General features: G+C 45.1%; 1 protein-coding gene across 1 annotated transcript in view; it reads right to left on the minus strand.

Annotated features, from left to right (window-relative positions):
* Positions 1-15,397, minus strand: part of LOC135539359 (probable helicase with zinc finger domain) — a 63,524-nt gene that overhangs the window by 20,901 nt on the left and 27,226 nt on the right. Inside the window, 6 exon segments of the mRNA XM_064965188.1 lie at positions 1,264-1,531; positions 4,814-5,042; positions 6,010-6,193; positions 7,309-7,456; positions 7,886-8,031; positions 12,700-12,818. Of these exon segments, the coding sequence (XP_064821260.1) occupies positions 1,264-1,531; positions 4,814-5,042; positions 6,010-6,193; positions 7,309-7,456; positions 7,886-8,031; positions 12,700-12,818 (1,094 nt within the window).

Below are 15,397 nucleotides of genomic sequence, written 5' to 3' on the forward strand. Positions count from 1 at the left end.
GGTTTTGCGATAATAATAAAAACTGCCTAGAGGACTGCAACCACAAAAAAACGTTGTTTTTTCACCCAAAAGGCCCGCGAGGGAACCAATTACGTTGTATTGAACTGAAGTTAATTTAATTGAAAATAAGATTCATTCCTTGAGCCCTAAAACCACTGACTATGTGAGTGTACTCTTGTACTACTACCACCAAGACAAAGACGCTGGAGAGCCAGAGCCATGCATCCCTCTCATTAGGGCTGTGACAAAGGCATGGAATTTTAGATGAAGGTAATTGGTCAGCCAAATGATTGCATTCCCCCCCACCAAAAATCTATATCTAAATCAAATGAGAGCCTTTTTACAACAGCAGTTGTCCCAAACCGCTTACACAGAAAGAGCCTAAACCCCCAGAGAGCAAGCAATGCAGATGCACGGCGGCTAGGGAAAAACCCTAGAAAGGCAGGAACCTACTGTAGGAAGAAACCTAAAGAGGAATTAGGCTCTGAAGTGGCCAGTCCTATCCTATTTTTGTTAAGACTGACATTTTCTCCTCAGCGCTTGACTGCATGTGCTGCTGCAGGAAGGGGGGTTGCCTAGGCAAACCAGGACTTGTTTGCTACAACAACTTGATTGTGTCAGCAACGAGCAACAAAGTGTTATCATGTTGTAGAGTTCATGTTACAGCAGAAACAGACTCAAAAGCACAAATGCCCATCAGTCCTGTATTCAATCAGATGTTTGTTTGACACAAAATTATAATAAATAAAAATGTTATGGTTAGTTTATTTCCATGACGGTCTTCATCCATAACTGTCGGTTACACGGTTATAAGGTAATTGTGACAGCCCTCTCTCTCATCACGGTTCACTTAATATACACTTAGTGTACAACACATTAGGAAGACCTTCCCAATATTGAGTTGTACCCCCTTTCGCCCACAGAAGAGCCTCAATTCGTTGGGGCATGGAACTCTATAAGGTGTCGGAAGCGTTCCACATGGATGCTGGCCCATGTTGACTCTAATGCTTCCCACAGTCATGTCAATTTGGCTGGATGTCCTTTGGGTGGTAGACCATTCTTGATACACACGGGAAACTGTTGAGTGTGAAAAACCCAGCAGCGTTGCAGTTCTTGACACAAAAACCTAGTACAACAAAGACCTCAATTCACAGTACCTCCAGCCTTCAGTATCCTAGTACATATCCACACCCAAGACCCATAGCCCCAAGACCCAAGTGCCCAGCTGCTCTGCCACCCCTCCCCCAGGCTTAACACACTTACCTTCGGGGGAGACTGCTGCGGTTGCTGCTGCTGGGGCTGCTTGATGGCCGTGTGTCCCTGGGGGTGTTGGTGATGGTGTTGGTGATGATGGGGGTGCTGGGCCGGCTGGGGCCGCAGGGCGCGGGGGATGAACTCGGGCGCCAGCGGGTTGAGCACGTAGGTCTTCTTGAGCTCAAGGGCCTCCAGCTGGGCCTTGATCTGCTCAAAGGTGATGCCGTGCAGACTGGCGTTCTCGTGGCAGATGGAGATGAACTTCTCCCAGAACTTTCTGTTAGAGGGGAGGAGAGGGAGTGATGAGAGTGGCATGGACATACATGCACTTTATCTCGACTCTCGAACGAGCGGTTGCACACTTCTTCACACGCCAACTTAAGTCATTACTATTTCAAGAAACGCATAGTGCACACACACACGCACGCACGCACACACACACACACCCCCTTCAGTTTGAAGTCACGTAGATCACATCATTACGCTCTTTTTGTTTACAAAGCCCTGCTCTACAAACCTCCGACTTACCTAACATCACTATTAAGATCTAAAATGACAAGTTATCAAACCCGTTCACAGGGTTGGTTAACTCTGGAGACTTTTAGGTAAATCGACCTGAAATTTCCTTGCACCTTACATGTGGAACGATCGACAACATGCTTTAAAATTTGAGGAATTGGTGCTTCTAGGGCATTTCAGACTGTTCTTAAGGGACATCTTTACTGAATAATGTCTGTTTTTTATGATTCTGTTTTGCTTTTCGTGTATTGTTGTGTATAATAACGTGTATTTTAAGGGTGTGCATGAATGTGGAGCTGAATGTGTATATTTAGGTGCTATACAGGGCTCATCTGGAAAAGACGATGTCAAAATAAAGTTGAAATGAAACAAAGTCAAATCTTGCACAGAATCTTCATGTGAAAGGCTCCTACTTTCAGAATTCAATTATTAAACCACCCACTACGGTAGATATGACTCCAAATCATGTAGTGTAGCATAAATGAATAAACCATGGTCCATTTAAAAAAAGACCTATTGTCGGCAGCAACACCAAAGCAAATGAAGTTGAAAAGAAATGTCTTTAGTGGGGTTGGCATGTTCATAACAGCTCAGTTCTGACGAGTAGACCGTGCGTGTGTGTGTATGATTTGCATGTTTGTGTGTGTGTGTGTGTGTGTATACGAGTGTGTACGGAAACAACGTCGCTTGCATAATGTCCGGTTGAACAAACATTTCCGGAAATTACTCACCGATTTGCATATTAACTGCAGAACCTGCGACCGAGGGGAAAATAAGCTGTCAGCCCATTAAGGAACAGAGACCGGTCCCTATTCACAACTGTCCCCTATTCACAACTGTGCCCTTTGTGAAATGGTCATCATCAAAATGAGATGGGTTCCTATTCACAACTGTCCCTTACCTCACCAGTGTGCGACAGCTACAGGTGCTTTCAAATGACACCGCATACTGATGGCAAACCCAACGAGAAATATTCAAAGAAGGGGTCAGAGTTTGTGACTTGAAAATGACCGCATCTAGAGTAGACGTCTCTATGAAAAAGCATCACTATGACTCAGGCTTGTGAGATTCACTCTACTCCCCAACAGGGGCAGCTCCATTTCAACTCCATTTATGGAGTCATTTGAAAAATCCTTCTAGAATATGAATGGAATTGAATTTACATTTCTATGAATCTCTAGCTTTACTCTGAAAGCAAATGCAAGGCTTTTGTGCTGGTATCAAATTGAGGGCACCTCACAAGTATGGCTGGTGTGGTACAGTGCTTGTCGCTAATCAGGCGTTAAATCAGCCCCGCGCCCAGACGAGACCACCGCTATCCCATCTCCTCCGATTACTCGCGTTTAAGGCATCGCTTCCATGACCCACATCAAGCCCAAACGGGCAGCATTGACGGAGACTACTGTCCTGACTACAATCTGTTCATTCTGAGTTTCAAGCCCAAATAGATGGCGAATTCTATCAATTGCACACAAACCGTAAAACAAATCTGAATTGGTAAGTTCACTGCCAACTTGTTTGTTTATTCAATGTGCATTTTATCAAGAGCGCGACTGTATTCCACACGTCAAGTGACGCTCAATGTGGATCACGTGATCAATAATCGAAGCTTCTAAAAAGATAGAGATCATAACATGTCTGGTGACATTTCACTGTGGAGGGGTATATGTGTATATAGAACTGCTATGGCCGCTCTCTGTAGTCAGAACGCTTAACCTTTGTGGCTACCCGCTGGTTCATCTGACAGGCACAGCAGAGTGGTGTGAGTGTGTGTCCAGTGCCGTGTTCTTACCAACATGGGGAGGGGTCTGTGACATATCGAAAATGAGTCGACACCCCAATCATCTCTCCCTCTCGCTTTCATGCTCCTCTTACCCACCCTCCATGTGTGTGTCATATGCACGCTTGAATGTAAACGTGTATGAGCGAGTGTGTATGCACGTCACACGCGCATGTACTGTGCAGCCTACTCTATGGGGCCATGACCAGCCCACTGGTCTGTTCTTTTTAAAGGTGACAGTCTGACAGTCTCCTCCCCCTCTCCAGGCATTAAGACAGTCCATCTAAACAGAGCTTCTTCCTCGTTAGCGCCATTGATTTAACTGGGGGAGACATTTTCTAAACTGCCAACAGTTGCCATGGCGACGGGGGAGAGGGGCTGCAGCTGGGGTCTGGGGTGTATGTGTGTGTGTGTGTAATGGGGAATGGGCTAGCAGAATCTGAAAATGTTTTGAATATGGGGAAAATATTTGGACATAATCAACACAGAACTAGGCAAAGTGTCGATTTTGGCTTAATTCTATTCAGGGCAGAGATGAGAACTCCTTAGGTCACAAATTGCTGCACCAAATTCAATACACCCCCCCCTCATATTTCAGTTCCATTGAGAAAAAAAACTAAACTCCTAAAATATGATTTCTGAAAGTAGTGCCCCCTTGACGCACCACTTCTACAATATGATAGCATTATCAAAACAAACACACCCCAGAAACACAGCACATTGCTGATGTCAACGGCTCTGGCAGGGCCTGGCATTATGATGTCATCCTAAGCGGACACTCCGCGGGTGTGCATTGGTGAGGGCGTGTGAATGAGTGTGGGGCAGAGGTAGAGCGAGCCTGCCTGGCAGGGAGACATAACCCCACTGTGCTACTTCTTCCTGCACAGCTGGCACACTGACTGTGCCCCTTCCCCCCCCCCACACACACACACACAGCAACGCGTAACATATTTACTGTGAGACTTCAGAACATGAAAACAGTGAGATTTCAAACCCCGTCAAGAGCAATACTTCGACGACTAGGACGTGACCAGGGAAAACTCCAGGCCCCGTTTGAATGCTATAAAAACACACCCATCCTTCCTTCATCCCTTGGAGTAATTCACTGATCTAACCCAAATTGATAAGTGTAAGCAAAAGTTCTACCATATAGCTGTCGCCAATCATGTCAGATCAGGGATTTCTTTCAGGAAGGATTCATTTAAGTATTCAAAACAGGGCCCTAACCCATGACAACACTTCCTGATCTGTTTTTCATACCTGCAGCGGCCCACCGAACAGAGCGCTATGGGGTCTCCCACCACGGCCACCAGGGACTGGGCGCGAGTGATAGCCGTGTTGAGCAGCTTGTAGTTGGACAGGAAGCCGTAGTCCAGGTCCTCCGTCGAGTCCTCCACCAGCTGCTCCTTCCGCTTGATGGCCGTCTGTTTGTGCTTGCAGGTGTGCCGTGTGCGCACAGTGCTCAGGAAGAGCACCCGGAACTGCTTGCCTGGAGAGAGTGTGTGTGTGGGGGGGGACATACAGGGCCAGTTTAGACCTTAGTTTTCAGCCATTGAGCAATGAGGAGCTAGTGTGTGGTATAGCAAACGTTAATAGTAATGAATTGCATTCACACAATGCTTTTTCATTGGGTCACTAAGCGCTACTGGTCATATTCAGCTTGCTTTCGTGGATATTCATCTTATAGAAACTAATTCATTACATTATAACCATTATATGATCCAAGTACCTCGACTAGGCGCTGACATCATTCATGTCATGACCCAAAATACGATCCAATTACGTCAGAAATTACTCATAAAGCTTAAGCGTTTGCAATACAAAAAAAACACTATTCACACCCTCTCAAACTCCAGGTAGTGTGTGTACTGTACACACAGCTGTGTGTTGCGAGACCCGTCCTGATCGCTGCATCTTCTCCTTAATGAGAGAGTTAACGAGCTGGAAGCAGCAGCGTATGGCTGGGAGTGTGAGTGAGTGAGTGTGAGAGTGAGAGAGAGTTGCCAGTGGGAGCATTAGCCTCGTCCCGGAGACGAGAGGAGCTGGGAGATGAGAGACAGACTACGTTAGGAGAGAGGATGTGAAGTGCTGCTGCCAACTGCACCGGCCCCACATCTCACACACAGTCACTGAGAGACTGAGAGTCTCAGATGTCGGGTAGAAACGGGAAGGGTCACACTTTAAAATCGCTGGCTCTCTTAGAATGCCAAAAAATCATTTTTAAATGGGAGAATGGGAAAGTTCCATAGTGAAAGTCCTGTGTATGAGTAATATGGGATTTGATCTTTACAATTCCATTGTGATTGCAGTATTGACATTCTTATTCTATTTGACAGCAAATATGTGCCAAATGGCCGTCTGTGCCATGGGTGACAGTGGAATGTAGTGTCATAAGTTAAATTAAATAAACACAGATCTAATTGTAAGGAAATGGAGCAACAAAGTATTCTTCTCACCTTGGACGTTGAGCACCCGTTCCACGCTGACCTCGTGCATCCTCTTCTTTCGGAGCTCGGCGCGGATGCGGAATACCTGGTCGGCGTAGGGCGACACCACGCCGATGCTGCCCTCGTCCAGCTTGCCCCACGCCACCGGCCACTTCTTACGCATCTCCTCCACCCGCTCCACGATCTCAAACACCTCGGGTAACACAGGAGGAGGGAGAGACTGGTTTCCAGTGCCAGTGTTTCTCATAGATCATGTCCAAAAACCGACATCTCTACGGGGTGAAGTTTCCCCTAGGTACAGATCTAGGATCAGCTTCCCCTCCCCCAATACTAGCCTTAACCGTAAATGGGGGAAATGCTAAACTGACCCAAGATCAGCGTCTAGGGGCAGCGTCACCCTACTCCCCAGTCCCCACTGACTACAAGGTGGTGTGCTTTTTCATGGTCCTTTGAGCTGGATAGAAACAATTGTCCTGGAAGGCAGGGCGCCCTGTCAAGCTCTGTTGCCTCCCGCCAAAAAACCTTTTCATCTTCTATTGGTGTCAATTGAATCTTTACAAGGGCAACACAGGAGACAGTCAATTTTAATCAAGTTTTTGCCATTATTTACGAGTCATCAAAGTACTTAACCAGGGCCTAAAACCATCAAAGAGAAAGCAGAACTAAAGAGACGGTGGAAATGACAGCTGCTCAAGGGGCCTTTTCAGCCGAGAGAAGAAGAAAAAACTAGGAGAATCCAGACGTCACATCAGCAGACAAACAGGACACACACATAATCAAGGCAACCTAAACTTATGACATTATGCTAATGTCCCGAGCCGTTTGACACAGGTGCAGTATCATCAAAGGGAGGCAGGGTAATTCCTGTGGCGTCTATGACAGGTTGGCACAGCGCTGTGATAGGACTAGGTCCAATTTAATTGGGCAGCTTCTGTCAGCTGGGTTCAGGGGTCAACTTAGCAAGTTTCCCCTCAGATTTAGCAGAGGCACCTCTGAATTTCAAACTCAGTGGCTGGAGTGCCTGGTTTTGAATGCTGGGCTTCATGAGGAATTTGCATTTAGGTATTTTCCAAATAACTGTCTGGTTGTGAAGTGCAGTAAATAGTATGAGGCATAAGTAATACATCACAGTAATGTTGACTGTATGGGGTGAGTTGTCTGCGTGTGCATTTCAACTCAATTCCATTGAACGATTAACCATTTCAATTCACCATGAACGCACTAATAGCATCAACATTCAAATTAACCAATTCATTCTATCGCTGCAGTCCTAAGTCAGTGGCGTACAGGGAATAAAAGGGTTTATACCTCTGCGTTGTTGTAGTAGGCCGTGCTGTTCTTCTCCTGGACGTCCTCGCCGCGCGCCGTGAAGAAGGTCAGCGGGTAGAAGTCCTTGTGAGACGGCTGCTTGCCGCTGGCCATCAGCTTCCCATCGTAGAACAGTTCTGACGTGTAGCTGAAGGTCGGTAGGGAGGGTGGGAGACTTAACATCAGTGGGTCAACCCAAATGTCACAGTTGCGACAGGTGTCAGTTGAGAAAGGCATGGTTGAACGGGCGTACATTGTATATTAACAGTGTGGTCATGGGACTCCGAGTGCACATTGGGCTTCTATTTCTGTCAACAGCCTAGAGGGACTATCAACTCTGTCAAGTCTCCTGCCTGCATAAAATCTCCCATTTTTAAACGATGTTGCTGAGTCGGGGTCAAATGTTATTTCATCCAAACTATTCTAACTATCAATTTCCCACCATCACTATTGCAGAGTGTTTTTTCATGATGCATTCACTGTACCGCCTTCCCCTCCCCCATCTCCCCATCCTTCCCCTCCCTCCGCTCTCCTCCTCCCACCCCCTCCTGGTGGTGTGATAAAAGTTCACACCTACCTGATGATGGCTTCGTGGGAGCGGTAGTTTTCACAGAGCAGGATGCGGCAGGGGAACTCGGCTGGGTAGTGCTCGTACAGCCGGTCCAACAGCGACACATGCAGGTTCCGCTCTCGAGAAAACTCGCTGTACACAAACGGACTGAGCTGGAGGGAGGGAAAGGGGAAAAGAGCGGGATGGAGGTAGAGAAGTGAGGGCAACCCAAAAGCATTGAGTAAAATGAATCTTGAGTAATATAGTCAATTTATTTTTTATTTTGTTTCTTTTCAATGCAACAGGGGTGTGCAGGTGGTGATATAGCCTGACTGGAGTGGTCTTTTCTGCATTTGTAGTAAAAAAAAAAAAAAACTGGAGCTGTACATGTTTAGTGGCAATATTTGTTTTGATCCAAATTCATTCTACATCTACTTTGGTTTCAGATACTGTATGTAGTCTTGTGGAACAGACATCTTGCTGAACTCAAAAAGGCTAAATCAATTTCTTCCAACAGCTCATGTCACGTAGTCTGTGTAGACAACGCAATGCTCCAAATCAATAAGTTCCCGTCCAACCGAATCGGAAATATTTTGACCTGTGGCTCCAAAACCAAAGTGACCGGTATCCTACCATCGGTAGCTACATTTCTGCTGAGATGTTTTGCCATTAGTGTGATTTGTCAAGTTGAATTTGATTAGTCATATGTACACATGGTATACACTAGAGATCGGCCGATTTCTCAACACCAATACCGATTATTGGAGAACAAAAAAAAGCAGATACCAATTAAAACCGGCCGATATATATATTTATAATGACAATAACAACAATACTGAATGAACACTTATTTTAAAATAATATAATACATCAATAAAATCAATTACGTCTCAAACAAATAATGAAACATGTTCAATTTGGTTTAAATAATGCAAAAACAAAGTGTTGGAGAAGAAAGTAAAAGTGCAATATGTGCCATGTCAAAAAGCTACCGTTTAAGTTCCTTGCTCAGAACATGAGAACATATGAAAGCCGGTGGTTCCTCTTAACATGAGAATTCAATATTCCCAGTTAAGAAGTTTTAGGTTGTAGTTATTATAGGACTATTTCTCTATATACCATTTGTATTTCATATACCTTTGACTATTGGATGTTCTTATAGGCACTTTAGTATTGCCAGCCTAATCTCGGGAGTTGATAGGCTTGAAGTCACAAACAATGCTGTGCTTCAGGCATTGCGAAATGCTGCTGGCAAACGAAGGAAAGTGCGGTTTGAATGAATGCTTATGAGCCTGCTGCTGCCTACCACCGCTCAGTCAGACTGCTCTATCAAATCATATAATAACACAGAAATACGAGCCATTGGTCATTAATATGATCAACTCCGGAAACTATCATTTCGAAAACAAAACGTTTATTCTTTCAGTGAAATATGGAACCGTTCCGTATTTTATCGAATGGGTGGAAACCCCAAGTCTAAATATTGCTGTTACATTGCACAACCTTCAATGTTATGTCATAATTATGTAAAATTCTGGCAAATTAATTACGGTCTTTGTTAGGAACATATGGTCTTCACACAGTTCGCAACGAGCCATGCAAACCAAACTGCCGCTTATACCCGGACTCTGCTTACACTGAACGCAAGAGAAGTGACAACTTCGGGCATTGATTATATGCAACACAGGATAAGCTAGTTAAACTAGTAATATCATCAACCATGTGTAGTTAACTAGAGATGATGTTAAGATTGATTGTTTCGATAAGATAAGTTTAATGCTAGCAAGCAACCATGGCTCCTTTATACGTGCACTCACGTAACAGGTGGTCAGCCTGCCACGCAGTCTCGTCATGGATTGCAAAATAAAATGGGCATCCAAAAATGCCGATACCGATTGTTATGAAAACTTGAAATCGGCCATTCCAATTAATCGGTTGACCTCTAGTATACACTGTCCAACTAAATGCTAACTTGCAGGTTCCTTCGACAATGCAACAATAACAAATAATAAAATAGTTAAAGCTCCGAAAGATATCCTCAGCAGCATCTTTGAAAACTATTACAGACTACAAAGGGAAACCCAGACACGAGCTGCCCAGTGATGCGAGCCTACCAGACAAGCTAAATGCCTTTTATGCTCGCTTCGAGGCAAGCAACACTGAAGCATGCACGTGAACACCAGCTGTTTTGGACGACTGTGTGATAACGCTCTCGGTAGCCGATTAGAGCAAGACCTTTAGACAGGTCAACATTCACAAAGCTGCGGGGTCAGACGGATTACCAGGACGTCTACTCAAAGCATGCATGGACCAATTGGCAAGTGTCTTCACTGACATTTTCAACCTCTCCTTGACCGAGTCTGTAATACCAACATGGCCAAGGAGGTGAAGGTAACCTGCCTAAATGATTACCGCCCCGTGGCACGTCAGTAGCCATGAAGTGCCTTGAAAGGCTGGTCATGGCTCACATCAAGAGCCTCCTCCGGACACCCTAGACCCACTCCAATTCGCATACCGTCCCAACAGATGACGCAATCTCAATCTAACTCCACACTGCCCTTTCCCACCTACACAAAAATAACACCTATATGAGAAAGTTGTTCATTGACTACAGCTCAGCGTTCAACACCACAGTGCCCACAAAGCTCATCACTAAGCTAAGGACCCTGGGACTAAACACCTCCCTCTGCAACTGGATCATGGGCTTCTTTACCGGCCGCCCCCAGGTGGTAAGGGAAGGCAACAACATGTCTGCCACGCTGATCTTCAACACTGGGGCCCCTCAGGGGTGTGTACTTAGTCCCGTCCTGTACTCCTTGTTAACCCACGACTGAGTGGCCAAACATGACTCCAAAACCATCATTAAGTTTGCTGATGACACAACAGTGGTAGGCTTGATCACCGACAACGATGAGACAGCCTATAGGAAGGAGGTCAGAGACCTGGCAGTGTGGTGCCAGGACAACAACCTCTCCCTCAATGTGAGCAAGATAAAAAGGAGCTAATCATAGAGTACAGGATAATACAGGCTGAACAGGCCCCCATTAACATTGACAGGGCTGTAGTGGAGCGGGATGAGAGTTAAGTTCCTTGGTGTCCACATCACCAACGAACTATCATGGTCCAAACAGACCAAGACAGTCGTGAAGAGGGCACGACAAAGCTTTTCCCCTCAGGAGACTGAAAAGATTTGGCATGGGTCCCCAGATCCTCAAAAGGTTCTACGAGCGCATCCTGACCAGTTGCATCACTGCCTGGTATGGCAACTGCTCGGCATCTGACCGTAAGGCGCTACAGAGGGTAGTGCGAACAGCCCAGTACATTACTGGGGCCAAACTTCCTGCCATCCAGGACCTATAGAATAGACGGTGTCAGAGGAAAGCCCATAAAATCAGAGACTCCAGTCACCCAAGTTATAGACTGTGTTCTCTGCTACTGCACGGCAAGCGGTACCGGAGCGCCAAGTCTAGGAAAAAAAACCTCAACAGCTTCTACCCCCAAGTCATAAGACTTACTATTTACATTGACACCCCCCCTCCATTTATTTTGTACACTGCTGCTACTCAATGTTAATTATCTATGCAGTCCCTTCACCCCTACCTACAAATTACCTCAACTAACCTGTACCCCCGCACACTGACTCGGTACCGGTACCCCCAGTATATACGTACGTTATTGTGTTGTGTTACTTTTTATTATTTTTTACTTCAGTTTTATATAAATATTTCTTGAATGGCACTGTTGGTTAAGGGCTTAGGTCTACACGGTAAGGTCTACACTTGTTGTATTTCGGCGCATGTGACAAATAAAGTTTGATTTGATTAAGATGCGCTTAAGACACACAATCCCCCCAATAGCAATTATCTCTAATCTGACACTGGCTGAACTAGATTGTTTTGTGTTTGTGGTAATTTAGCTCAAGGTTGGTCCTTCCAGTCTCAGGGGAAATTTTAAAAGCCTGGCTGAACCAGGCCCACACAGTGAATAGAAGACCTGAAGTCAATAGGAGCCGTGAACCTTCATTCACTATTCTCAGCCTGCTTCATTCAGCTGCGGGACAAAAAAACATCCGATAATGAACAGTGATAACAGAGAAGAGAGTAGGATGAGGGGCAAAGAAATCCTCCTCGGTAACAGACATGCAGCGCACAGACAATGTGCAACAGATTTAGATGTAGAGGGAGAGAGAGAGGTAGACAGAGGGAGACCGAGAGAGAGAGCAAGAGAGAAAGAAAATGGCAGGAGGAAAGGCAGGAGAAGGGAATTGAGCATGTTTCGAGGCGTTGCTCCTTCTGAGAGAGAGCGCAAGAACGAGTAGAAAAATAATTACAACCGTTATCGTATGGTTAAACTCCCGCGGGGTTTATTCATCTAATGCCTACTCTTAGTCCTGTCGCACTCAATAAACACAATGTCCAGAACACAAAAAGAAACGGAAATGAGGGGCTACTTTGGAGTGTTCCACAAAGCTTGACTGACAGGGGGAGTTTAGTTTACCTCGTCTGACTGGACTGTGAATGGTAAACATGCTCTCTCGGCCAAGTTCTTTCTTTCCTACGTCTGTTTCACTCGCGGTCAACGTGAAGTTAGCCTCAGGCTAACGACGGAGTCCAAAGCACACGGAAATGTAAAGGACTTTGGCGATACACTGGTTTTTATTTGCTGGCTTGGCAAAGGCCTGCAGAACTCGGAGGTCATTTGCATGAGAGAATACAAGTAAGGCCGCAAGTTTTTCCACTCTGTGACCTGACCCTAAAAAAAAAAGGACTTACAGTGAGTTTTTTTTTCAAAAGGTCAGAGTTTGTTCAAACCAATGACATCATCCTAAACCGCAGTTTTACCTGCATGTGGTCTCCAGCCAGCACGATGCGGGTGCTTTTGCTGGCCAGCGCGAAAGGCATGATGGTCTCACACTCCATGGCCTGGGCCGCCTCGTCCAATAGGATGTGAGAGAAGAGCCCTGCGGACACAGAAGAACACAAACCATTTCAGTCAGAGCACCGTTAAATGGCCCATTAATTACCACGAGGTGAGGATTCATTAGACACCTTGAAACAAACGGTCTTGTTCTGTGGCGGTGCTTATGGTGAATGCCGTCGGTAATACCCATTGACACATGTAACATCACAACCTCATTGGATAATGATTGATTTCGATATCGTGTGGTATAGATCTGCTATGTAGCTTTGCAGTTTGGTCCTTTTGGATCGGGGTCCAACGTTCCCAATGCGATGGTCTTATTTGTGACTAGTGCTATGCACTTTAAATATTCAAAATTGACAAACATGAACTTTTTAACTCCAAACAAACTATTGACGAATGCTCTCATGTACTATTCGTTCTGTAAACTTGTAGGCCTACTTTAGCTGTGCTTATTGTTCCAGCAAAAAAGGTTGGTTTATCTTCTACCCCTTCTGTCTATCCATCTTCAACAGTAGCCACTACACACCAATGCTGGTTTCGCTGACGTTTGAAAGGGTTTGAGCGGTGGCATCCCGGATTTAAAATACTCAAACATTTCTCAGTCCATGAGGAGAAGGTTATGTACAGACTTTTTTTTTGTTGTTGTTGGTTTCTCGTCCGTCTGGCTTTGTGATTGCACAGACAGCAAAAAAATAAAATAAAAAATACACAGGAAAAAGATAAATGCGGGCCTGTCTTCTGCCACATCTCTCCGTCTCTTTCTCAGCTTCAGACAGTAGCCGCTATACACACTAAAGCTGGTATTGCAGACGTTTGATAGGTATCGAGCGGTAACCCTGATTTAAAAAAAAGGGGCTCAAACGCTGCTTGGCACATGAGGATGAAACGGCATAGTCGAGGACTGTCGGAGCAGAGCAAGCAGGGAGAGGTGGAAGAAACAACCACTGTACAGCCAAGTCCAAACGCCGCAACATTTCCACAAGAATAGTAAAGTATGGTGGTGGAGAAACGGATCAATTGAGGGCGTCAGAATATATTTTAAAAACCAGACAGGAGTGGAATGCATTCACGTTCTGTATAGTGTAACCCCATATTTACAATATTTATCTTTACAACTAATTATTTAGCAAAATGCACAACAAAGATTGTATTCATGTTGAGCGTTGGAACTGCAGTTGCACTTGAGCAAGAGATTAAATATAAAGCACATTTTGCTATATATTGTAGTAGGGCTGTTTGTGTACGGCACCCTGTATGTCAGTTAAGAGTCTACAAAGACACCAAAGTGCCATAAATTCACCTCCCATTGTCATAAGAGTCATTATTAACAACTATAACCCAGCCATCTAACCCCAGCCTAAGGTGAAGTTAGTGCCACAGCTCCACCCTCATAAATAGGCAAAACAGCGCATAATGGACAGGAATGGATGTACAGGATGTACAGTGATAATTACGTAAGGGTCTGTAATGTACCGAGGCTGGGCGTAAGAGGGTAGGAAGGCAGGTTCTGTTAATGATCGGGGGCAGTCGGACATGAAAGGAGGGTGGGTGGGGGTGGGGTTGTACTTAATCGTGCACATGCCTTACTGGGCCGTCTAAGAACCAGGGGACAAATTGCATTTCTCCATACCCGCTATCATCATATGTCTACCTGCCCTACAGGACACCTACACCACCCGATGTTACAGGAAGGCCATAAAGATCATCAAGGACGTCAACCACCCGAGCCACTGCCTGTTCACCCCGCTATCATCCAGAAGGCGTGGTCAGTACAGGTGCATCAAAGCTGGGACCGAGAGACTGAAAAACAGCTTCTATCTCAAGGCCATCAGACTGTTAAACAGCCACCACTAACATTGAGTGGCTGCTGCCAACACACTGACACTGACTCAACTCCAGCCACTTTAATAATGGGAATTGATGGGAAATGATGTAAATATATCACTAGCCACTTTAAACAATGCTACCTTATATAATGTTACTTACCCTACATTATTCATCTCATATGCATACGTATATACTGTACTCTATATCATCGACTGCATCCTTATGTAATACATGTATCACTAGCCACTTTAACTATGCCACTTTGTTTACATACTCATCTCATATGTATATACTGTACTCGATACCATCTACTGTATCTTGCCTATGCTGCTCTGTACCATCACTCATTCATATATCCTTATGTACATATTCTTTATCCACTTACACTGTGTATAAGACAGTAGTTTAGGAATTGTTAGATTACTTGTTGGTTATTACTGCATTGTCAGAACTAGAAGCACAAGCATTTCGCTACACTCGCATTAACATCTGCTAACCATGTGTATGTGACAAATAAAATTTGATTTGATTTGTCTAACGATGGCTGTGGAATTTGGCCTGAGCTGGGGGAGGAAGGAGAGCCCTGGGGGGGTGCGGTGGTGTTAGGAGGTAGACTATTTAGGAGAAAAATGTAGTTCTCTCGGTCATCTCACACACACAGACAAATCATTGGCTGCCAAAAGCCTGGCCCATAGAGAAGGAGAGGGGATTAACAAGCCCAAACAAAAACAGATGAGTCAACGCAACCTGATCGACATGTGTACTGGATTGGTGATTTGTTATCACTAC

This window comes from Oncorhynchus masou, chromosome 5 (assembly GCF_036934945.1).
Source record: "Oncorhynchus masou masou isolate Uvic2021 chromosome 5, UVic_Omas_1.1, whole genome shotgun sequence".
Lineage (NCBI taxonomy): Eukaryota > Metazoa > Chordata > Actinopteri > Salmoniformes > Salmonidae > Oncorhynchus > Oncorhynchus masou.